The sequence below is a fragment of the Rana temporaria genome, chromosome 6, assembly GCF_905171775.1.
Source record: "Rana temporaria chromosome 6, aRanTem1.1, whole genome shotgun sequence".
Lineage (NCBI taxonomy): Eukaryota > Metazoa > Chordata > Amphibia > Anura > Ranidae > Rana > Rana temporaria.
The window spans coordinates 127181629-127206519 of NC_053494.1; the positions used below are offsets into that span (position 1 = coordinate 127181629).

At 39.6% G+C, this 24891-nt stretch overlaps 2 protein-coding genes across 2 annotated transcripts; both read left to right on the plus strand.

Moving 5' to 3' along the window:
* The first annotated feature begins 1077 nt into the window (after window positions 1-1077).
* LOC120943790 (gamma-crystallin 2-like) lies at window positions 1078-6500 on the plus strand. Its single transcript, XM_040357336.1, has 3 exons — window positions 1078-1181; window positions 1438-1680; window positions 6185-6500. Exons 1-3 carry the CDS (start codon window positions 1161-1163, stop codon window positions 6458-6460), a joined length of 540 nt encoding a protein of 179 aa, XP_040213270.1. The 5' UTR covers window positions 1078-1160; the 3' UTR covers window positions 6461-6500.
* Window positions 6501-17022: 10522 nt separating this feature from the next.
* Window positions 17023-21468, plus strand: LOC120943791 (gamma-crystallin 1-like). The gene is made up of 3 exons (XM_040357337.1): window positions 17023-17098; window positions 18961-19203; window positions 21139-21468. Exons 1-3 carry the CDS (start codon window positions 17090-17092, stop codon window positions 21412-21414), a joined length of 528 nt encoding a protein of 175 aa, XP_040213271.1. The 5' UTR covers window positions 17023-17089; the 3' UTR covers window positions 21415-21468.
* The last annotated feature ends 3423 nt before the right edge of the window (window positions 21469-24891 follow it).

The window sequence follows — 24891 nt, forward strand, 5'->3', positions numbered from 1 at the left end:
ACCTGTATTATAGAGGTATCTGCACCACTCCCCCCTGAAAGGTGTCAAATGTGACACTGGAGGGGGGAGGGTTCCAAAAATCGGAGGTTCCATTTTTGTGTGGACCTCCGCTTTAAGTCTCTGTGCACAGCCTGGGCAAAGGATACAAAATGGTCCAAAGAAGCAGAAGGACCCCAAGATGCCTACACTTTAGCACTTTTGTTACTTTAGGTACCTTTTAGGTCGGGTCAAGTTCACATTAACACAGTTATATCTCATTTAGACATTTGTAAATAAACAGTTCAGAGTTACAGTAACTACATTTATAATTGATAATGTATATAGTGTTGTGAATTTTACAAATATGATTACTGTGATGTGTTTTTTTTTGTTTTGTTTCAAGAATTGCTTTACAGGATAGTACATTTCATCTCATCTACTTAATTGAGCTATTTCAGAGAGTTAAGAGAGTGATGGAAAAGAACCCCATCGCCCCCCCCCTCCTCCTTCCTCCGCCGTCCTTATTTCGCAATACTTGTCATTTTCCTCTCTTTCTTTCTAAATCTTGTTGCCCTCACCTCCCCCTCCCCTTCCCTTTACCCCAAAAGAAGAAGAAAAAAGGGGGGTTCCTGTTGGCTATTCCCCACCCCCCCTCCCCATAACTGTGATGTGTTTTAATAAACATTGTACAAATGAATGGAATGAATTCTCCAAAACAGGGGGAGTGTCATCTGTTCCCCTATACCTGAGAGTACTGGATATTTCTCAGGGGCTCAGATGGCTGGTTCAGGAAAAAGGGGAAGCTTGTGAAATGTGAACAGAGCCTCTCTTTGGTATATCCCTAGTATGGGTAAGTGAAAGGTTTGCTTCAACTTTAGAAAAACCTTTACCATGTGTAATTTTGTTTCTATTCACAGGCAAACACATTTCTACTGCTGTTGGCTAATTACTGATGTCTATTGTGAGGCAGTAAAAAACAATTGTATACCCATTGTCACCATTTAGCAATAACACAAACAGAAAAAAGAATAAATAATGCTAACATGGTATATAGAATTAAAAGAACTATACATTATCCTTACTGAGCAGAAAGTTTTGTTTGATTTATGCAGCTTAGGCAGTCCATGTGATATATAAAGAGGCTGCCAGGCCATATTCCACCAAACACTGAGGTGTGTTTAATGCTGATAAACATGGGGAAAGTAAGAATTTTCACTTTATTTTCTTTTTTTTTAATGAAAATTGGTCACTATTATTATATTATTTCTCGTTGTTGCATAATACATGCAAGTTTTAGGTATAAACTATATATATGCATATATCAGGTGGTGCAGTTTAATTTAAGTATTATTACAGCCCTACGATGCTAAGCATGGTTGTGCTTGCTATATTTTATTTATATGATTTTTTTATGTATTGCACTTATGTGTAACCATTGTTTTTTTTTTAAAATTTCAGATCATCTTCTATGAGGATAGGGACTTCCAAGGGCGTTCCCATGAATGTAATAGTGACCATAGTGACTTGCAGTCTTTTTTCAGTAGGTGTAATTCAGCTCGAGTGTTAAATGGTTGCTGGGTAATTTATGAGCGTCCAGGTTACTCCGGTTCTCAGTATTACCTTAAACGCGGAGACTACTCAGACTATCAAAACTGGATGGGATATAATGACTCCATTAAGTCCTGCCGCATAATTCCTCAGGTATGATATCAATATAATCATTCATGTTTTTGTGAAAAGTTGGCTGAATGATGAGAGCAGAATTGAGTTTCATGGTTTCAGACATGCATCTTAACCAAGAGTGTACCATTAGAAATTAGAAAAGGGAATTTCTACCCTTTTTTTGTGGTCCTTATAGAAAAAGTACTGTATGATATACACACTGTTGCTCTGCGTTTTTACAAGTATAAAAAACCCAAACAAAATGTGTTTAATGATATGTGGCTTGTGTATGGTAAATCATCTTTCAGTTGATATTTTGTTTTTATCAGACCCTTCACCATTTTTGTAGCCTGTCTCTGTCAGCCTACATATTACTTATTATAAGGTTGGGAGGGTGATAAAAACAGGCTGTTGAGATGCACTTTTAATACACACCCCTTCCCCAAGTTGCAAAAGTAGCTATTGGGGAATATTGGAGACCTCCATATGCCATGGGAATGATGGTTTGCATCATGGTGTGGCAAAAATTATCTCCCTGTAGCTGAATGTGACACATTTAAGTGAATGGGGGTTTGCCGCAAATGTCCTGCAACTATGTTCAATGCATGTGGTTTTGACAGGGTGCCCCAAGTCTGTAATTGTGAGTTTTCGCAATTCAGCATCTAATAAACTAAAAGGATGCATTGTCCCCATCTTCGCATGCGGCTCACCGCAAGGGTCCGGTGCATCCTCATTCACTATTTCAGCCCAAATTATTGGCTGAATTCAGACCTGAAACGAGATATGTGAACCTGCCCCATAGAAAGTCAGTCAAAATCTCCTGCTATTACAAATTAAATGCAGGGAACCCTCGCAATAGTCTAAAATTTGAAATATGTTACCATTTTCGTGATATTCAATCATTCACACCTAAACAGAGTATATTCCTTGTGATTTTGAAGCACTTTTTCCAGGTATTTACAGGCATTTCATATAAAGAATAAACTAAATATAAAATAACTCCAGCAGCCTTTAGCCCATCATACAAGTTGAAAAGAGGAGCCGCCACCTCCAAGTACATACATATAATAGATAAAAGCACTCAATTCCCATTCAATGAATAGCCCAGAAAATCAAATATGCAGTACTGTGCAAAAGTTTTTGGCAGAAGGGCAAACATGCTGTAAATTACGAATGCCTTCAGAAATAGAAGTGTTAATAGTTTATTTTTTATCAGTTAAAAAAATGGAAAATAAATGAACGGAAGAAAAATCCAAATAGAATCAATATTTGGTGTGACCACCCTTTGGCTTCAAATCAGCATCAGGTACAGAAACTGCTTGTGTACACCGTTTTTGAAGGAACTCAGCAGGTAGACTCTTCCAAATATCTTGGAGAACTAACCACAGATCCTCTGGGGCTATAGGATGTCCTAGATCCTTCTGTCCCTACATTTAATCCCAGAAAGACTTGATGATGTTGAGATCAGGGCTCTGTGGGGGGCCAAAACATCCCTTCTGGGGGTTCTTGTTCTTATTAACGCTGAATATAGTTCTTAATATAGTTCTTAATAAAATTGGCTGTATGTTAGGGGTCGTTGTGCTGCTTCAGAATACTTTGGGACCAATCACATGCCTTCCTGATAGTATGGCACAATGGTTAAGTATCTGCATGTATTTCTGTATTTTCAGCCCATGATTTGCGAGCAACCTCTATCATGCTTCACTGTTGCCTGCAAACACACATTATTGTACCATTCTCCAGCCCATCAGTGAACAAACTGCCTCCTGCTACAGCCAAATATTTCAAATTTTGATTCAGTCCAGAGCACCTGCTGCAATTTTTCTGCATTCCTTGTTTTCATGCAAAGTTGAATCGCCTAGCCTTGTTTCCACATCTGAGGTATAGTTTTTTTGCCACAATTCTTCAATGAAGACCACTTCTGGCCAGACTACTATGGACAGTAGATTGGTATACCTGAGTCCTACTGGTTTCCACCATTTCTGTGCTGATGGCGCTGTTAGACATCATTTGATTTTGAAGGGACGTAAGCATGATGTGTCTTTTATCTACTGCATTAAGTTTCCTTGGTCAACCATTGCATCTACGGTCCTCAGTGTATCCTGATCAATGTTGTCCTCAATGATGAGAAATACAGGCAGATACTTATCCATCATGCCATACTATCAAGGAGGTGTGTAATTGGCCCTAAATGTATCACGCAGATGGACAAACACCCCAAACATACAGCCAATGTCTAATAACTATCTTCAGCCTAAAGAGCCAAGGAGTTCTAGAAGTGATGGTTTGGCCCCCACAGAGCCCTGATCTCAATATCATCAAGTCTATCTGGGATTACATGAAGGGACAGAAGTCTTTGAGGCAGTTTATCTCCACAGAAGATCTGTGGTTAGATCTCCAAGATATTTGCAACAACCTACCTGCCTTGTTCCTTCAAAAACTGCATGCACAAGCACTGTTTGTTCCTAGAAGAATTGATGCAGGTATGGAGACAAATAGAAGTCACACAATTTTTTTTTCTGTTCCCTCACTTTGCATTTTATAAATTAATAAACATAAACAATTAAAATATATATCTTTGAAAGCATTCTTACTTTACATAATTTCTTCACACCTGCCTACATTTTTTGCAGCGTACTATACATACTTGCATTCTACATATTATATGTGTGTATTCAGTAAAGGGTTTAAGAAATTAATGTTTATAACGTCTGAATCACATGCGTTTGTATCTGTAAGGTTTAAGGTTCAAAATCAAGTGCTTAAACCATGATTCCGTGTATTATGTAAATTCAATCAATAATCAATACAATCATTATTTAAATACATTACTGTTCATGCAGTCCAAATCACATGTGTTTGCACATAACTGTCAGGAATCATAAACCAGACGGAGGCAGAAAGTGCAGTTAAAATCACACCTTTAGTGAAATGACAAAAATAACACAGTTTAGGAATGTAGAGATCATAGACCAAGCGAGGGCAAATAGGAAATGAGCTAAGCTGCTTAAATAATAATAATCACCATTATAAATTGACCTACACTCAAAATAGGTCAAACCGCTCCTTGCCCTTTAATTTGGGCTACTGATCTCCTCAGGAATCTTCAGGTGTATAAACAAATCTCCTCTTAGTAAATAGACATCCTCATCTCCAAAACTCCAGCCAGCCTCTTCATTAATCTGTATTGCGCAGGAGAAATAGAAAGACATCATCATGTAATATGTTAAAAAAACATATACTTTATTGGACATATAACATTAAAGACCTATGGAAATACAAATACATACACAGCACACAACTTTCCTATGTACTGGGAATAGTTTGCCACTTTAACAGTACACTTTCTCCTTAAGGCATTGCATCAGCATCATTCCACATAGGAAAAAAAGCTCTACTTCTGGATTCCAGGTAAAACGTGATGACGTCATGTAGCTCTGCCCCGTGGATACTTTAGCACATGTATATACAATGGTATACAACGTGTTATTATTTCACAATAGCACAGAGTTTAACTTTTTTACTGCACTGCACTAATTTTGTAAATACGTTTTGTTGATGTAGGAAACCATGACAGTGCACAGCACCTATTAGTATTTTCTTCTGCTTTTTAGCAGTTGGTAGTGCTGGGAATATTTTGCGTTTGAATTTTTACATGTTTTATCCAGCTTCTACAGATTGTTTTCTGGGCTTGACATGGGAAGAAAAGCATTCCTATAAGGCCCCGTACACACGAACGAGGAACTCGACGTGCCAAACACATCGAGTTCCTCGTCGAGTTCAGTGTGGAAGCCGCCGAGGAACTCGGCGGGCCGACTTTTGCCATTGAACAACGAGGAAATAGAGAACATGTTCTCTATTTCCTCGCCGAGGTCCTCGTCGGCTTCCTCGGCCGAAAGTGTACACACGGCCGGGTTTCTCGGCAGAATTCAGCTCTGAACCGAGTTTCTGGCTGAATTCTGCCGAGAAACTTGGTCGTGTGTACGGGGCCTCAGAGGAGAGGGAATTTTTCAGGTGTACAAATGCACCAAAACATGCAAAAAAAGACTCTGACATTGAAGTTTTTGGGACCAAAAATGCCTGAATATGCTCAAAAATTGTTCATGTACCATTTTGCACCTAAGATGATTGAGCATGCACGTGTGAACAGGAACAATTAGAAACAATGGAATTCTGCCAAGATCATGTGCAGTGAGTGAGGTGTAGCCAGGCATAGAGAAAAGAGCAGAAGAACTCAAGTGTGAATGGGGGCTAAAGGCAACAGGCAGGGGACTGCCACCAAATGATCACAGGGTATTAGTACTTTATATGTGTCAGTGTGCATGTAACATCTACTGTATGAGTGATTGAGAAAAGTCAGAATTATTTTGGACAGCTAGCTTAGTCATAAGAAGAACTGCTTCTGTTCTTTCATTATGAGTCAGTATTCATGCTTCACATTAGCTCATATTATTGCTTGCTGTTATATTTAAAAACATGGATGGGATCCAACCAATTACAGCAGTGATATAATACATAATGTATTTTTCTTTTTCCACTTCAGTATGGTGGTTCTTACAGAATCAGGCTGCATGAAAAAGAAGACTTTCAGGGAGAGATGATGGAATTCAGTGAAGATTGTCCTCACGTTTTTGAAAAATTCCACCACCATGATATTCATTCTTGCAAAGTGCTTGATGGATACTGGATATTCTATGAACAGCCCAACTACAGAGGACGCCAGTATTACCTGAAACCTGGAGATTATAAAAGATTCAGTAACTGGGGTGGATTAAATGGGAGAGTGAGTTCTTTCCGTCGTGTAATTAATGTCATCTAGTTGAATGTGTAAATACAAATAAAAATAATAACCGGCTACATTTTTCAGACTATTCATTTTATTAATAGATAAACTCTGGGCAAAAAACAATATTGGAGCATTAGCTAGGTACCAATAATGTACCCCCAGTGATGTTTGTATCTCCAGTGGCTGCTGCTTCATACAAGTCAATTTATGAATAGAAGAGCTGCAGAGCAAGTGACACACATCAATAGAGGTATTCTGTTAGTACCCCAATTTAATGCCCCAATATTGTTTTTACCCTGGAGTTCAGTGTCACTAATCCTACATCATAAAAACATAATAATAAATGCTTTATTACACACTGTTTATACTGACTCAGTCCTTCATGCTCACTAACCAGCTAAACACAATAGGGGTGGTTATTATATGTAGATTAATGGAGGCTTCACCTCCCTGTTGTTTCTAAGACACAGGCTGGAGTGGCATGACACAGCATGTAACTCTAAAAAATCCACCCACACCATGTTTTTGGCAAAAAATGATAAAGATTTTTATTTTAAATATATATTTGTATGACAATTTAAAACAATTTATTGATACTAATTATTTATTTTACTCTGTATTCCAAAGGTTTTTTTTTTTTTTTTTAATTTTGAACATGTGACCAGCATCAGAGCACTAGAAGCTCCTCCTGCCTATGTTGTATATCAATTTTTTAAAGATACAGAGAGAATGGCAGGGTTAAAAAAAGTCTGAATGTTTGGATTGACAGTATGGTGCAGAAAGCAGTGATGACTAGAAGGAAGTACCTTCAAGGGAAAAGCAGTACAACATCCAATTTTGAGCACATAAAAGGAGAGAAAATGGGCACAGGAGTTTGAAAAATGAACAATTTATGGCTGCAAGGCAGAAAATTCAAACAATGGACAAAGAAATATAAGTTTCTAATTTAACCACTTAAGACCCGGACGTTTTTGCGATTCGGCACTGCGTCGTTTTAACTGACAATTGCGCTGTCGTGCGACGTGGTTTTTATTTTTTGAGCTATAAACAAAAATAGAGTGACAATTTTTAAAAAAATTCTATATTTTTTACTTTTTTCTATAATAAATATCCCCAAAAAATATATAAAACATTATTTTTTTCCTCAGTTTAGGCCGATACGTATTCTTCTACCTATTTTTGGTAAAAAAAAAACACAATAAGCGTTTATTCATTGTTTTGCGCACAATTTATAGCGTTTACAAAAAGGGGATAGTTTTATTGCATTTTTATAAAAAAAAAAATTTTTTTACTACTAATGGCGGCAATCAGCGATTTTTTTCATGACTGCGACATTATGGGGGACACTTCGAACAATTTTGACACATTTTTGTGACCATTGTCATTTTCACAGCAAAAAATGCATTTAAAACACTGCTGTCAGGCATTTTCAGATATTGGTCAATTGGGGCACTGGCTCAGTTAATACGTTTCTGTTAGTTGTATTTTAAGAAAATGTATACACTGTAAAAAGTATAGTAGTGTATTTTATAACTAGCAGTTAAGTTTCTTGTAAGGTCTATTTTCTTTGTTCTCTGTATTTCTGTACTCAACCTTGAGGCCATTTGAACCCTTGGAATATTTCATTCTTTGACATAATAATATTACAGGAAACATTGCATAACTTTTTGGTTTTGTCATGAGCGAGCATTGTTCTGAGAAAGGTACAATTTTAGAGGAGTCTGAGGAATGGTAACAGACAATGAGAAAGTTCTGCCAGCACTGTAAATTATTTTTAGTGACACTATTTACTAATTTGTATTTATATTGAATTCTATGCCTCCACCTGGGACAGTTCTCTCGCCCTCTTAGTGATTCCCTAGATGTGAATGATATTATTATTATTCCGTTTTTATTTCTGCTTTCTTGTCACTAGAATAGAGAAGTGAGATGAAATCTCTCCAAGAGGACATATACTCTATCCTGTACCCACAGTTGATCAAGAGAACAGCAAAACACAAAATAAAGCATGATCCAATTCACTCCAGTGGGGGGGAAAAAATCCTTCCTGATCTCCCAGGAAGCAATTGGATATTCACTAACCGTGGCCTTATTACCTCCAAAAATTAGTAACCAGTTATATTTTGTGCAATTAGGAGCTCTTTTAGCTCTTTTTTGAAACAATCTACTAAACCAAAACTAGTTCTTGAGGGAGTCTCTTTCACATTTTTGCCGCTCTTACTGTGAAGAAGCATTTCTGCATTTGAAGGTTAAATCTATTTTCCTCCAAACTCAAAGAGTGCCCCCTTGACCTGAAATTATGTGAAATATTTTAAGTTCACTATATGGACCACTTATGTATTTATACATATTGATCATATCCCCACTGAATTGTCTCTTCTCAAAAGAGAATCAATCCAGTTTGACTAATCTTTCCTCATAGCTGAGCTCTGCACTTTCTCCAGTTCTCTGCACATTCCAGATAAGGGCTTAGTAATGATTTGTACATGGGTACAATGATGTCTCTTGCTCTCTGCAGGCTATACCTATTTTAATACAAGCAGATGTTTTTCTATCTTTACAATTGCAGCTTGGCAAAGCATGCTATTTTTAAGTCTATGGTCTACCAGAACACCCAGATCCTTCTCCACCTCTGACTCTCCAGTTGTTCTTTCTCCTAATATATATGATGCATGCATGTTTTTAGCTCCTGAGTGCATAACTTTACATTTGTCAACATTAAACCTCATTTGTCACATAGTAACCCAAAAAATAGTGCATTGAGGTAGGCCTTTTAGCGAGTTTTCTATATTTCCAAACTGAATTTTCTAAACCTGTAGACTTTAATTCACATATTAGCCATGTGTGGGGAACTGTGTCAGACCCTTTGGCTAAATCCAAGTATACTATGTTCACATTCACGCCTTTGTCTAAGGTTTTGATGACCTGCTCATTAAAAAAATCAGATTTGTTTGACAACTTTGGTCTTTCATGAATCCATGATGACTTTATTAAACTCTCAATTATCTTCCTGGCTATTGAAGTTAAACTAACTGGTCTGTAGTTTCTTGGTAAAGACTTTGATCCCTGTTTAAATATAGGCATCCCATTGACCGTATGACAATCCAGTGGTATCATGGTAGTCAATAAAGAGTCAATAAAAATTAGCAACAATGATTAACAAATAACAGAGCTCAACTCTTTAATGACCCTTGGGTGTTAGCCATCCGGGGAGTAGAGACAGATCGTCTGCTACTAGTACTTAGGAGCAGCGATCGGTCTCCTTCCCCAGTCAGTCCCATCTTTCCCCAGTTAGAAAAACACTGAGGGAACACACTAAACACTAAAAACACAATGACCCTTGGGTGTTAGCCATCCGGGGAGTAGAGACATATCGTCTGCTACTACTACTTAGGAGCAGCGATCGGTCTCCTTCCCCAGTCAGTCCCATCTTTCCACAGTTAGAAAAACACTGAGGGAACACACTAAACCCCTTGATCGCCGCTTAGTGTTAAGCCCTTCCCTGCTAGTGACATTTATACAGTAATCAGTGGCTATTTTTAGCTCTGATCACTGTATAAATGTCAATGGTCCCAAAATAGTGTCAAAAATGTCTGATCTGTGCACTGTAATGTCGCAGTCAAAATAAAAATTGCAGATCGCCGCCATTACTAGTATGCTGTACATAAACAAAATTTGCGTCCTTTTTTCATACAAATAGAGCTTTGTTTTTGGTGGTATTTTATCACCTCTGCAGTTTTAACTTTTTGTGCTATAAACAAAAGAACAGCGACAAATTAGAAAAAAACACAGTATCTTTTACTTTTTGCTATAACAAATATCCAATTATTTTTTTTAAACAATTTTTAGGCCGATGTGTATTCTTCTACATATTTTTGGTTAAAAAAACACAAGAAGCGTATTATGATTGGTTTGCGCATAAGTTATAGTGTCTACAAAATAGGGGATAGAATTATGGCATTTTTTATTATAATTTTTTTTACTAGTAATGGCGTCGATCTTTTTATCGGGACTGCGACATTATGGCGGACAGATCGGACACTTTTGACACATTTTTGGGACCATTGACAATTTTAGATTGATCATTGCTATAAAAATGCACTGATTAATGTAAAAATTTCACTGGCAGTGAAGGGGTTAACACTAGGGGGCGATTAAGGGGTTAATTTTGTTCCCTAATTTTTGCTCTAACTTAAGGGGGGGGGGACTAACTAGGGGAAGTGACAGATCGCTGTTCATACTTTGTATGAACATATGATCAGTAATTTCTCCCCTGAAAGAACCGGGAGCTATGTGTTTTTCTCGCTCTGTCACGAGCGATCGCAGCTGCCCGGCAGTCATCGCGCCTGCCAGGCACTCGCATCAGCTCTGGGGGCGAGCAGCGGGCGTGCGTGTGGCCCTAGTGGCCACAGGACAAAGCGACATAACATAGCGTTGTTTCGCCCAGCCGAGCCATGTTGCCACAGTAAAACTGTGGTGGCTGGTTGGCAAGTGGTTAAAGCGACGCAGTGCCGTATCGCAAAAAATGGCCTGGTCAGGAAGTGGACAAAACCTTCTGGGGCTGAAGTGGTTCATAAATTTGCCTTCTCTTTGTCCCCAGTCACCAACTCAAAATTATATTATAAAGGGCCTACATGCTGAGGCCTAAGTTTTTTTACTATTGATATATTTGAAGATTTTTTGGGGTTTGTCCTACTCTCTTTTGCAACCTGGCATTCATTTTCATTTTCAGTTTTTGCAACCTTGATAAAAAATTTACATATTCTGTTGTATTCTTTGTAAAACTTAAATGATGATAGTGTTCCTTCATTTTTATATTTGTAAATGATCTTTTTTTATTATTTATAACTATTTAACCATGTGAGCTACATGTTTTACATTTAGTCGTTTACTGCTTACCCATATGCAGCTCCACCCATAATGCTTCAGCATCATCACATTCTCCATCAACAAGGTCCTCTTTTCACACTTTTCACACTTTCTTTGAGATCACTTCTCACATACAGACATACACCACCACCTTTTTATTTTACCATGTCTCCCAGAAAGAGAGCATAGCCAGAAATATTATTAGCCTAGTCATGTGAAGAATGAAATGCATTGCAAGACATCTGTGACATCACTACTCCTAGCGCTGCGGTCCACACAGTCACTGGGTGTCTTGCATGTGCACTGTGAGTGGAGTGACAGGCTTGCTCTTTTGTCAAGCTCTTTTGTCAAGCAGATTGCTCAGAAAGACCCAGTGATGTGGTCCATGAGTGCTCCAGCCCTCTGCTCTTGCCTTCCATTTTCTTCAGCCAGCTTCCAGTGTCCAGACGAGTGATCACAGCAATACATAATAAATCTGTTTACTACATCTACATTTAGCTCTTCTATGTCTTTTCCCCCTTTCTCGACATATATTACCAGTGCAAGTGACAGACAAGTCAATACTTTCCCCATATTAAGCACGTATGGCCTGATGTCGTTCAGTTACATGGGCTCACGTTAATTTACCCACTTTTCCTTGCCTTTTCAGGCTAAATTCTCAGAAAAGAGTCTGATATGGATTTTTGGGGGAACACCACACTTTTGTTCTTGTTTTTTTTGTTTCGGGGAGCCAGCATATGGGTCTCACTTTAAAGAGGGCTTCTTGATTCTAAAAAGCCGCCTGTTGCAGACCCCCACAACCACAAGAGTGAAGAAAAGGTCCTTGTCCTCATCAACATAGGAACAACATGCTTTGTCAGGAGGGGCCTACTGGCAAGGTTTACCTTCCATGTTGATAGCATGTTGTCTGGTCTTGTTCAAGAGCACACGCTTATCCCCCATTTTTTCATGTTTAGGGCTCTCCTTAAAATGTATGTGAAAGGAGACATTACCTGGGGATTCCTTATATTAGGTACCCTCTGCATGTTGAGTACATGTAGCCTGGTATGGTACAGATTGGGTCCTCATGCCTAAACATGGGTTTGTACCAAACCGGGAGTTCATCTCTAGTTAAAATTGACCACATTTTCCTGGATACTAAGGGCCATCAATACTAAAGAACTTTACAACCATATAAATACATTCTGCATAAAGTACAACAGTAAATACAAATCTCAAACAGTATTTTTCATTTTGGATAGGGTAGGGAATGGTTAAAACTATATACATTTTTTGGCTATTACATTTCCTATTGGCGAGATTTCTTCTCTCCTTATTGTACTATATTTCATTTCCTTCATGTACTTTATAAACAATAGGAAATGAGAGGAAATATCTTAAACACTTGTTACTTGAACAATTGTCCACATTGGAAGAATTTCCACCTCATCCTGTTCAGGTAACAACTAAAAATTTTGGATTTTCTCTAACTTTCAGCCCCAGAGACAACGGTCATCTGGACAAAAATGAATGAGTGATAGTGAATCTCCCCAACAGGGATACAGTAGGGATTAATTACCTAAGAAAAGTTAATTTCACAAGAGGCTCAATTCGATTTGCAAAGTTTAATTTGCAGGAGGTTTGACTAACTTAGTGATCATAGCTAGGTCATTGAACATAACCCTACACCATATTGAAAATCTATAGGCCCCTAATCTTGTCATTTGCCCATGTCTAATTTGCAAGCTTTTATTAATTGCTTGCTACCCAGAAGCTGAATAGATGTGGTCTCAGCAACAAGTTGTTATACAGAAACATGGTCGCAACAGCAGCCATCGTCATGGTATCGTTTTCTTTAGCCGGTGATCAGCTTTTCAGGAAAAGTGATCTGAGCAAATTTACAGCCACCTTATCACTTTTACAGTGCCTTGAAGGGGTCCCCCATCTGCCGCTGACACCGCCATTCCTGGGCCGTTCCACTGGGGAGCCTGAGACAGTGGTAATCAGTTTGGCTGCACATAGAGGAGATGGAAGAAGATCTATTCCCTGATCACCCCTGTGACAAATGAAGCTAAAAGTGTCAAGGATTTAGTCACTTACGTTTTCATTATTGTGTTTCCCTTGCTGGTACAGATGCTTTGAAAGGCAGGGAAGACATTGGGGGTCTAATGGATGCCTGATGTCTCCATAAAGAGTACCTGTCACTGCCCAAAGCTATCACAAGGGGCATGTTTATCCCTTGTGATAGCAAAAAAATTATGAATTTAACATGTATGTGGAACTATTAAAAATATTCCCTGGTAGGCAAGTGGTTAAAAAGGGCACAGGTAGCTGGGCACTGCCAACGTGGACATTTTGCAAAAAACGCTGTTCAGCTTTGAGTAGGCATGTGCATTTCGTTTTGTTCCGAATCGAAATTCGGACACATTTTTCATTATTCGGTCGTTCGGATGCATACGAATTCCCGAATTGCAATATTAATGAATTTTACCGAATCCGAACGAACGTTTTCGATTCCGAATCGAAAACCCGCGGACGAAATTCGATCGGAATTCAAATTTTTTTTTTTTTTATTTTTTTATTCCGATCGAATTTCGTCCCCGGGTTTTCGATTTGGAATTCGAAAAAAAAAAAAAAATTTTTTTTAATTCCGATCGAATTTCGTCCGCGGGTTTTCGATTTGGAATTCAAATTTTTTTTTTTTTCGAATTCCGATCGAATTTCTAAATTATATTCGAAAAGAGACTATTTGTTGTCGAATCCAGTCGAAATACTTTCGATTCGACCGGATTTTTCGAAATTCGGTCGAAAACGAACGAATTCCGAAAACGGTCAAAATATTTTCGAATTCGACCGGATTGTTCGAAATTCGGTCGAAAACGAACGAGTTCCGAAAACGAATTTAACACATGTAACGAACCTAACTTAATGAAATTAATTAAATAACGAATTAAAACGTTAAAATGTTCCCTTTTGCACATGCCTAGCTTTGAGGGGTGTTTAGAATGGTTTCATTAAAAAGATCAACATTACAAATACACAAATTTTTCAAATAGCATGTTTTTTTAACCTCACAAAAAGTTTTAGGGCATCCACCAGATGCCCTAAAACTTTTTGTGAGGTTAAAAAAACAGTACTAGTAACTCCTTTAAAAAAGTGACAAATCTCCTGAAACTGAATGACATATTCCCGGAGGATTTCTGCTTGTAAACAAACTGCCTAGGGAACTTGGGTGACATCACTAATGAATTATGGTCATGACCATATTAGGTCAGGATTCCCTGCCCTTGTATCCCCATTTTTAAATATGTATTGTCCCTTTAACTACTTGAAAATCCAGGAGGCCTTCAATAGACATCCTCCACTTCGCGCGCTTCCCGCACGCCCCTGCAGGGTGCGCGCATCGCACGCTGTGATCACTCGAGTCACTGAGACTCGGGTGATCACCGATCCGAGTAAGGGGCCGATCCCGACCCCTTACCACGTGATCAGCTGTCAGCCAATGACAGCTGATTACGTGATGTAAAAAAAGAATCGGTAATCGTTTTTTTTCTCCTCATGCTGACAGTGTGAGGAGGAAAAAAAGCTGATCACCGGCTCGTGCACAAGGGACATCGGTCCCGAAGAGGAAGGAGGCAGATGCCTGTCAGTGCCAGCTGCCAATTGCTACCTGCCAGTGCCCACAGTGCCACCTATCAATGCCCATAGTGCCACCAATTAATGCCCACAAGTGCCACCTATCAATGCCCACAAGTGCCACTTCTCAATGCCCACCAGTGATGCCAATCAGTGCCTCATCAGTGCCACCTAGCAATGCTGCCTATCAGTGTAACCTACCAGTGCTCATTATTGCCACCCATCAGTGCCCATCACTGCCACCCATCAGTGCCCATCACTGCCACCTATCAATGCCTATCACTGACACCTATCAGTGCCACCTATCAATGCCACCTATTAGTGCAACGTCTCAGTGCCCACCAGTGCCACCTATCAATGCTCTTCAGTGCCACCCATCAGTGCCACCTCTCAGTGCCGCCTATCAGTGCCCACCAGTGCCACCTTATCGATGCCCATCAGTGCAGCCCATCGGTGCCCATCAGTGCAGCCTCATCAGTGTACATCAATGAAGGAGAAAAATTACCTGTTTACAAAATGTTATAACAAAATTAAAAAAGATATATGCTGGTTAATTTTTTTTTTAAATCAGTCTTTTTGATTTTTTTTAACAAAAAATAAAAACCACAGAGGTGATCAAATACCACCAAAAGAAAGCTCTATTTGTGGGGAAATAATGATAAAAATGTCATTTGGGTACAGCGTTGTATGACCGCGCAATTGTCATTCAAAGTGCATCAGCGCTGAAAGCTGACAATTGGTCTGGGCAGGAGGGGGGTTTAAGTGTCCAGTAAGCAAGTGGTTAAAAACAGCATGGGGTTCTTACTAAAGTTCATACCAGGCCCTTATTTAGGCATGCAGCATGGTTTGACAGGAAAGGGAGGGCAACAAGTGTGCCCCCCCCCCCCATCATTCTAAAATATTACAGGCCACATACCTTAAACATTGGGAAGGTACCTTGAAAGACAGGAGGGCAAAGCCTCCCCTATTTGTAAGACACCTTGTCATTATGTTGAGGGGACAAAGGCCTCTTTCCCATGCCCAGTACCCAAAAAGAAGTGGGCATTTGTTGGAGGGATTTATTGGAGTCTGGAAGCTCTCATTATGATAAGCAGGCCCCCAGATATCTTCAACTCCCCAGAAGAATCAGTATATTATTAATAAATAAACATGCTCACATACAACCACACACGCACATACAGTGTGACAAAGTAATTTAAAAAAAATAACAACATTTCTTCAATGTAAATCCAATTTCAATCACACAGTCCAGTATTGTAGGTCCTCGTTAACCACAATGCTGCCCAATGATGTTCACCTGGAGCATTTCTGCTGCAAAATGACAGAACCCCAGCAAGCTGCCATACCTCAACAGGCAGACTAATGATTTTGGGTGACACCATTGATCAAATATGGTCATGACTAAATTTGACCTTACTCAGGATAACCAGGGATCTGTCAATTTGTAGCAGTAGTGCTATCACTGAAAAATGACATATCTCTGGCTAATGTTCCTTTACAAATTAATGTGATCAATTTCCTTGGCTATTTACCAAAGTAGGAAAAGGCTGGGTTCGGGTCAAACTCCTGATCAATCTAACCCATAGTTCATCTTTAGGAAACAGACAGCAATTAAAATATGACAGGTATTCTAACCATTTCCCACTCAATCTAAAACCGTTTTTTTTGGGGGGGGGGCTTTATGTACACTTTTATCTGTTCAGTTTACATTTATTATTAAGTAATCATTGAATTCAAATTATCTCAATTGATAGATGGAATACTATGCTTAATATAAAACACAAATGAAAAAGTATATGAATTAAAATACTTTCTGTAAATTTTTATACCACTAAATATCCTGTATATAAAACAGTTGAAACATGCAAACACATAAATCATACAGCATTAGAATGTCATTCACTTTATGCTCACTCTCCTGCTTTATGCTACTTCAAATGTAAAAACTGGCTTTGGTGCCTGGCTAAATGCATTCAGGGCAGGAATTAAACTTTGTCAGCACAAGTCTAAGTCCGGCATTCAAACAGCAGACTATACAGTTTCTTTTTTTACATCATACAGCATCTATTCATATGCAAATTCTGTAGGTTCAACACAAATTAAAAAAAAAACACTATATAAAGGAGATCCAGGTTCTGTTTGTTAGATTTTGGTCTGGTATCTCCCCTATAGAGCACCATGGGAAAGGTAAGCTATAGAGACTAGAATCAATAACTTTTTAACCTTTTAACATGTATACACTGTACCTTTTCGTTATATTTAGTAGATGTTGGTAGAAGTTTCCACATCTTAGGCCTTGTAGTTACTGTAATGGGAATAATTTTCATGAATGAAATATATCCATATAATTTATGTAGTACGCAAATGTTTTTTGCCAGTAGATTTTTAAACAATTAATTAATTTATCTCACACTGTATACTCTTCTTCTCTTTAACCCCAGAATGCTCAGTCAGGTAAAATAGATAATCTGTCATGTATAGGCTTACACATTTAAGTCATTTTCATCATAAAGGAAACAAAAAATATATATGTCCTGAAACTATACTTTTGTCGTATACAATAAAGCCATGACTTCTCTGTGGTATTCACAACTTCTTAAAGCTTGAAAAAAAAGCACTCTACTGCACCATTTGTACAAACACTATGCAAATCAAGTTGGCCAAACTTGACTGCAGTAATATTATTCTTACTAAGTTTCTTTAATTACGGTATACTTGATAGCCTTTTGCTGTTACACACTGCAATGTCTAAATTCTTCTAGGCCCCTCTGCAATCAAGGAAAAGGCTACATTTACTAAAGACTTGCCAGTCTCTTTTTTTTTATAGGCGGATGTAAGTCAAAAATGTTAATAACACTTACTACTGTGGATTCTCTTGCAAGATATTTGGGTTAAAAAGCTCCAGTTCTATTCTGTACACCTACAGTACATGCACACTGAACTCTAGTTTACAGTGTAGACCTATGGGGCCTGACTACAGTTAATCTAGAGTAAAGTGCAGGAACACTGGGAGCTTCTAGGCCATGTGTTCAAAGCACAAAGAGAGCAGTTATCATATTTTTAACAGATACCATGGACATAGGTGCAATGCATGTGTTACTTCTTTACATCTAACTTTAAAAGTGTATTGGAGGTCCTTCAAAGCAAATAGAATATTACATATCCAGGGAGAAGTACCACAGCATGTAGCATCAGTACTAGCAAGTTCAAGAGTAACGTTAATTAAAGTTTAAATCCTACAGCTAATTGTGGCCCTAAAACATTTGCAAGAGATAATAAGCTATATTAAAGGGTAACTCCACTTTTGTGGGGGGAAAAAATAGCAAATAAAAAAAAAAAGATATAGTATATGCAATTGCGACACAAGTCATATTGTAATTGAATGTTAAAAATTACCATTCCTTTTCAAACTGAAGCTCTGTAAATTTCTGTAAAATGCAATGCAATATGGCTACATGGAGGTGGTTTGTACTCAGAATGTGTACAGAACGCCCACCAGAAACATAATTTCCTGCTTGTGCGATTGGATTAATAATTTTCCCAGAAGTCTGCACTAAGATACAAGTCAGATTTTAGGCATCCCTGCAATAAAATTTTTATTTTTGGTGAGATACTCCCAATAGAAAATCACATCTGAAGGTATGCAGGCCCAGCAGCTTTCCTTGTTAGAGTCCTGCAGGTGCTGCAGCTGATTGATAATTATGAAACCACTCTCATTAGATTCACTTTCCACATGGACACAGATAAACACACAGGGATTTCTTCAGAATTAACAAAAGGTAGGAATCTGCAACAAAGTTAGTTAAAATCCTTGTAATGAACATAGATCATCCAGAGGGGAAAGTTACTCTTTAAATCAGAATCCATTTGTCTGGCTTTAATTTTGGTGTCAGGATTCACAGCTAGAAAGTATTATGATACCCAATGGGACACATAATTATGTTTTTACACCAAAGCCTCTATCTGTACTTGATTTATATCTGTTATGTGAAACTAAAGGGTGATTTCCGATACACATTCTTAGGTGGAATCTTTTGCGTCTATTCCAGATAATTTTCTTTGAGGACAGGAACTTCCAGGGTCGCTCTTACGAGTGCAGCTCTGACTGCTCTGAGCTAAACTCTTTTTTTAGCCGCTGCAACTCTATCCGCGTGGAGAATGGAAACTGGATGCTCTATGAACACCCCAACTACAAGGGAAACCAATATTTCCTGAAAAGGGGAGAGTATCCTGACTTTTCTCACTGGACAAGTCACAATGACTCCATTAGATCTTGCCGCATAATTCCACAGGTAAGTTTTGTATTAAACTATACTTCAAGTGCCACTGCTGATTATAGTTTTTCCTTCATCTAACCAATTTTTATAATGTAACTTCCAAGTACTGTATGTCTATATTTTTTCTATTTGCATTAGCAAAAAAGAAAAAGAACAGCATGTTACCCACATCAATCAGCTTTATTTTAACTATACTTTTTATTTAGTTTGGGTTAGAAGATGAAAGCAAATATTAAACTGGTTATGAAAGATAACAAAAACAATATTTATTGAGGTTGATTTACTAAAACTGGGGAACGAAAAAATTGGTGCAGCTCTGCATATAAAAATGTGTATTTGAACAAGCTGAAGTTAGAAGCTGATTGGGTACCAAACTCAGTTGCACCAGATTTTTGCATTCTTCAGTTTTAGTAAATCAACCCCATTGTTTTCATATTTATATATGAGGTTTAGTAATATTTAGTTACACAAAAATGTACAATCATTTTAAAGCTGTTAGCAAATTTAATTATTTGGCTTACTAAATTACACCCGGGGTGTGAATTATACATTATTCCTAACGTTTTATCAAATTAAAGTACACAACACAGGCAACTCCTTACAATATGGTAGAGCAGACACTTTTATTAAGAGCCCAGCTTACCTTAGACTGTAAGAGAGAAAAGGGCAAAAAATTGAACTTGACACCACTCCAAAGATCTCTGCTACATCTGTTCCCAGCTACTGGTTGCTGAACCTCACCAGCACAAGTTCTCACTGGACCAAATCGTTTGGTGGAGAGTAGGGATGAGCTTCGAGTTCGAGTTGAAGTCATGTTTGACTCGAACATTGTCTGTTCGCCTTTTTCGGCGAACAACGAACAATTAGGGGTGTTCGTGGCAAATTCGAAAAGCCGCGGAACACCCTGTTAAAGTCTATGGGAGAAATCTAAAGTGCTAATTTTAAAGGCTAATATGCAAGTTATTGTCCTAAAAAGTGTTTGGGGACCTGGGTCCTGTCCCAGGGGACATGTATCAATGCAAAAAAAAGTTTTAAAAACTGCAGTTTTTTCAGGAGCAGTGAATTTAATAATGCTAAAAGTGAAACAATAAAAGTGAAATATTTCTTTAAATTTCGTACCTAGGGGGGGGGTGTAAAGTTAGCATGTGAAATAGCGCATGTTTCCAGTACTTAGAACTGTCCCTGCACAAAGTGTCATTTCTGAAAGGAAAAAAATGGCAATTCAGAGCGAATTCATTCATAAAAACAAAAAAAAAGGCCCTTCAGGTCTGGAATGGATATTAAGGGGGAACCCCCGCCGTCAATTTAAAAAAAAAATTATGTGGGGGTTCCCCCCAAATATCCATTCCAGACCCTTCAGGTCTGGTGTGGATTTTAAGGGGAACTCCACCCCAAATTTAAAAAAAAATGGCGTGGAGTTCCCCCAAAAATTCACACCAGACCCCTTATCCGAGCATGTTAACCTGGCCGGCCGCCTAAAAGAGGGGGGGGACAGAGTGCGCCCCCCCTCTCCTGAACCGTACCAGGCCACATTCCCTCAACATGGGGAGGATGTCCCCATGTTAATGGGGACAAGGGCCTCATCCCCACAACCCTTGCTCGGTGGTGGTGGGGGTCTGCGGGCGGGGGGCTTGTTAGAATCTGGAAGACCCCTTTAACAACATTTTTTTGCATTGATACATGTCCCCTGGGGCAGTTCTCGGTGCCCAAACACTTTTAATGGCAATGACTTGCATATAAGCCTTTAAAATTAACACTTTTGATTTTTCACGTTCATGACCCATAGACTTTTGCCTGACTGCAGTCTCTAACCATCTCTTCAAAACTTTCTTTTAGTCTTTGACAGTTTTCTGTACATTTACCTAATAAAATGGTGATGTCAGGTTGAGGCACCCTATGCCAGGACAGTAGACCATCGCTGATTTAATAACATATTCTTATTCTCTTCAGCACCGTGGCACATTCAGAATCAGGATCTACGAGAAGGAAGACTTCAATGGAGCAATGTTGGAATTTACTGAAGACTGTCCCCATGTACACGAAGAGTTTAGATATCATGATATTTATTCCTGCAATGTACTAGAAGGCCACTGGATTTTCTATGATGAACCCAACTACAGAGGGCGCCAGTATTACCTGAGACCTGGAGAGTACAGGAGATACTCTGACTGGGGTGCATTGAACTCCAGAGTTGGCTCCTTCAGACGAGTTCAGGAATTTTATTAAATAAAACACATCATTCTGCACATTCTTAAATAAAGTCAAATTGGTCAAATTGGTCATAATGTCTATTTAACATTTTTCAGATAAAAATAAAATGAAGATTAAAAAAATAAGGTACCAATATTAAAATGGGTATGCTAAACATGAATTCATTAAAGAAAAATTAGCTATTTTTAAATCAGTGAAATTTATTTTTAGAAATGATTGTCCTCATTTGTTTTACTTACTCCCAATTTAAAGTGGAGGTTCACCCTAAAAACAAGTATACACCATTCAATCCAGCATACTGCCGACATGTACAGTATGCTGTTTTTTTTTTTTATCGGTTTACATACCATAGTATAGGTATTTCCCCCCCGGCTTCCGGGTAGTGAATCCCACGGGAGTGGGCGTTGCTATTCAGAGACTAAGGCCGCGTACACACTGTCGTTCCAAACCGATGAGAATGGTCCGACGGGCCATTTCAATCGGTTCACCGCTGAAGTGGCCTGATGGTCTGATGTGCGTACACACCATCGTTCCAAAAACCGATCGGGTCAGAACGCAGTGACGTCAAACACACGACGTGCTGAATAAAACAAGGTTTAATGCTTCCAAGCATGCGCCGACTTGATTCTGAGCATGCACGGGTTTTGAACCGATGCTTTCTGTACTAACCATCGGTTTGGACCGATCGGGCAGCGGGCCATCGGTTCGATTTTAAAGCATGTTTTAAAATTTTGGACCGAAGGACAACAGACCAATGGGCTATACACACAGTCGGTTTGGACCGATGAAACTGAACCTCGGTCCATTCTCATCGGTTTTGTCCGACCGTGTGTATGCGGCCTAAGTGATTGACGTATGACAAAAGCTTCATCCCCGGCGCATAATGCGCGTCACCAGTTTCCGAAAGAAGCCGAACGCCGAGTCGGCTCTATACGGCGGTATACGGCGCCTGTGCACCGACGTTAGGCTTTTTTCGGAAGTTGGTGACGCGCCTTTTGCGCCGGGGGTGAAGCTTTTGTCATACGTCAATCACTTAGTCTCTGAATAGGAACGCCCACTCCCGCGGGATTCACTACCCGGAAGTCGGGGGGGAAAATACCTATACTACGGTATGTAAACCGAAAAAAAAAACCAGCATACTGTACATGTCGGCAGTATGCTGGATTGAATGGTATATACTTGTTTTTAGGGTGAACCTCCGCTTTAACTTGTATAGACACAGCAACAGTGTTTAAGCCATCTGAGATTAAAAAAAGTCTGAACACTTAATATTATATCATGTGATATAAAAGGTTCCCCTGCCTTAACCTCTCATTACTATTTTCAAGTTGCTGGTGCAATCCCTCTACAGTCCTTATTAAAGTCTAAGTATCTCTGACAGGTATTCTGTAGAGGTAGTGTTACATCATGCTAAGGAGAGTGAGGTATTTTGGGATTGTAGAGGAAGTAAATATTGCTCATGGGTGGAGTCCTGAGGGCTTAACTGGATTTGGGCTGGTTGCTGTCAGGAGCATTGCCAGGATTGTGAAAGACCTGGGAGACCCTTGATCACCTAGAGTTGAGTAATGATAAGCATGTGTAGTGACACCACTGCGAATGGTGGCCAAGTTATGGTATAAGTTAGAGAAGCTTAATGGTGTATGGTTATAGTAAACTTGAACCTACTCTGCTCTTGGTCAAGAATAAGGATGAGCCAAACACCCCCCTGTTCGGTTCGCATCAGAACTTGCGAACACACCAAATGTTCTTGTGAACTTTAGAACCCCGTTAAAGTCTATGGGACTCGAACATTTGAAATCTAAAGTGTTAATTTTAAAGGCTAATATGCAAGTTATTGTCCTAAAAAGTGTTTGGGGACCTGGGTCCTGTCCCAGGAAACATGTATCAATGCAAAAAAAAGTTTTAAAAACTGCCGTTTTTTCAGGAGCAGTGAATTTAATAATGCTAAAAGTGAAACAATAAAAGTGTAATATTACTTTAAATTTCATACCTAGGGGGGGTGTAAAGTCAGCATGTGAAAACGTGCATGTTTCCCGTACATAGAACTGTCCCTGCACAAAGTGTAATTTCTGAAAGAAAAAAAGGCATTTAAAACCGGCTTTGCGGCTCTAATGAATTGTCGGCTCTGGCAATTCAGAGATGATTCATTCATAAAAAATAAAAATAAAAAAGCTGGGGGTCCCCCCAAATTCCATTAACAGGCCCTTCAGGTCTGATATGGATATTAAGGGGAATTCCACCCCAAATGTAAAAAAAAAATGGCGTGGAGTTCCCGCCAAATATCCATACCAGACCCTTCAGGTCTGGTGTGAATTTTAAGAGGAATTCCACCCCAAATGTAAAAAAAAAATGGCGTGGAGTTCCCCCAAAAATCCACACCAGACCCTTATCCGAGCACGTTAACCTGGCCGGCCGCAGAAAAGAGGGGGGGACAGAGTGCGCCCCCCCTCTCCTGAACCGCACCAGGCTACATGCCCTCAACATGGGGAGGATGTCCCCATGTTGATGGGGACAAGGGCCTCATCCCCACAACCCTTGCCCGGTGGTTGTGGGGGTCTGCGGGCGGGGGGCTTATCAGAATCTGGAAGACCCCATTAACAAAGGGTACCCCCAGATCCTCGCCCCCCCCTATGTGAATTGGTAATGGGGTACACTGTACCTCTACCATTTCACGAAGGAAGTGTAAATAGTTAAAAAAAAAAAACACAGACACCGTAGAGAAAAATCCTTTATTAAAAAAAAAAAAATCCAGCAATGTGAATCCACTCTCGGCCCGGCCCCCTGCTCCAACGTTGTCTTTCCAGCGACGGATGATCTCTCCAGCGACTGGTAAACAGCGGTCCGGTCCAGCGATGAGAAGATCCATCCGTCCAGAGCACAGCAGGCAAGCTCCTCTCTCCGCTGGACACAGCCCAGCGGAATGATGCACTGGAGCTGTGACATTTCTTATATAGGGGAAGCGGCCACCCGTCACGTGACCCCGCCCCCTCTGACGCACCCTCGTACCTCACTGGGAAAGACCGGGAAAGACCCGGCTTTCCCAGTGCCGTACGAGGGTGCGTCAGATGGGGCGGGGTCACGTGACGGGTGGCCGCTTCCCCTATATAAGAAATGTCACAGCTCCAGCGCATAATTTCCGCTGGGCTGTGTCCAGCGGAGAGAGGAGCTCGCCTGCTGCGCTCTGGACGGATGGATCTTCTCATCGCTGGACCGGGCCGCTGATCACCCGTCGCTGGAGAGATCATCCATCGCTGGATGGAAGACCACGTTGGAGCGGGGGGCCGGGCCGAGAGTGGATTGACATCGCTGGATTTTTTTTTTTTATTAATAAAGGATTTTTTTCTACGGTGTCTGTGTGTTTTTTTTTAACTATTTACACTTCCTTCGTGAAATGGTAGAGGTACAGTGTACCCCATTACCAATTCACATAGGGGAGGGCAGGATCTGGGGGTCCCCTTTGTTAAAGGGGTCTTCCAGATTCTGATAAGCCCC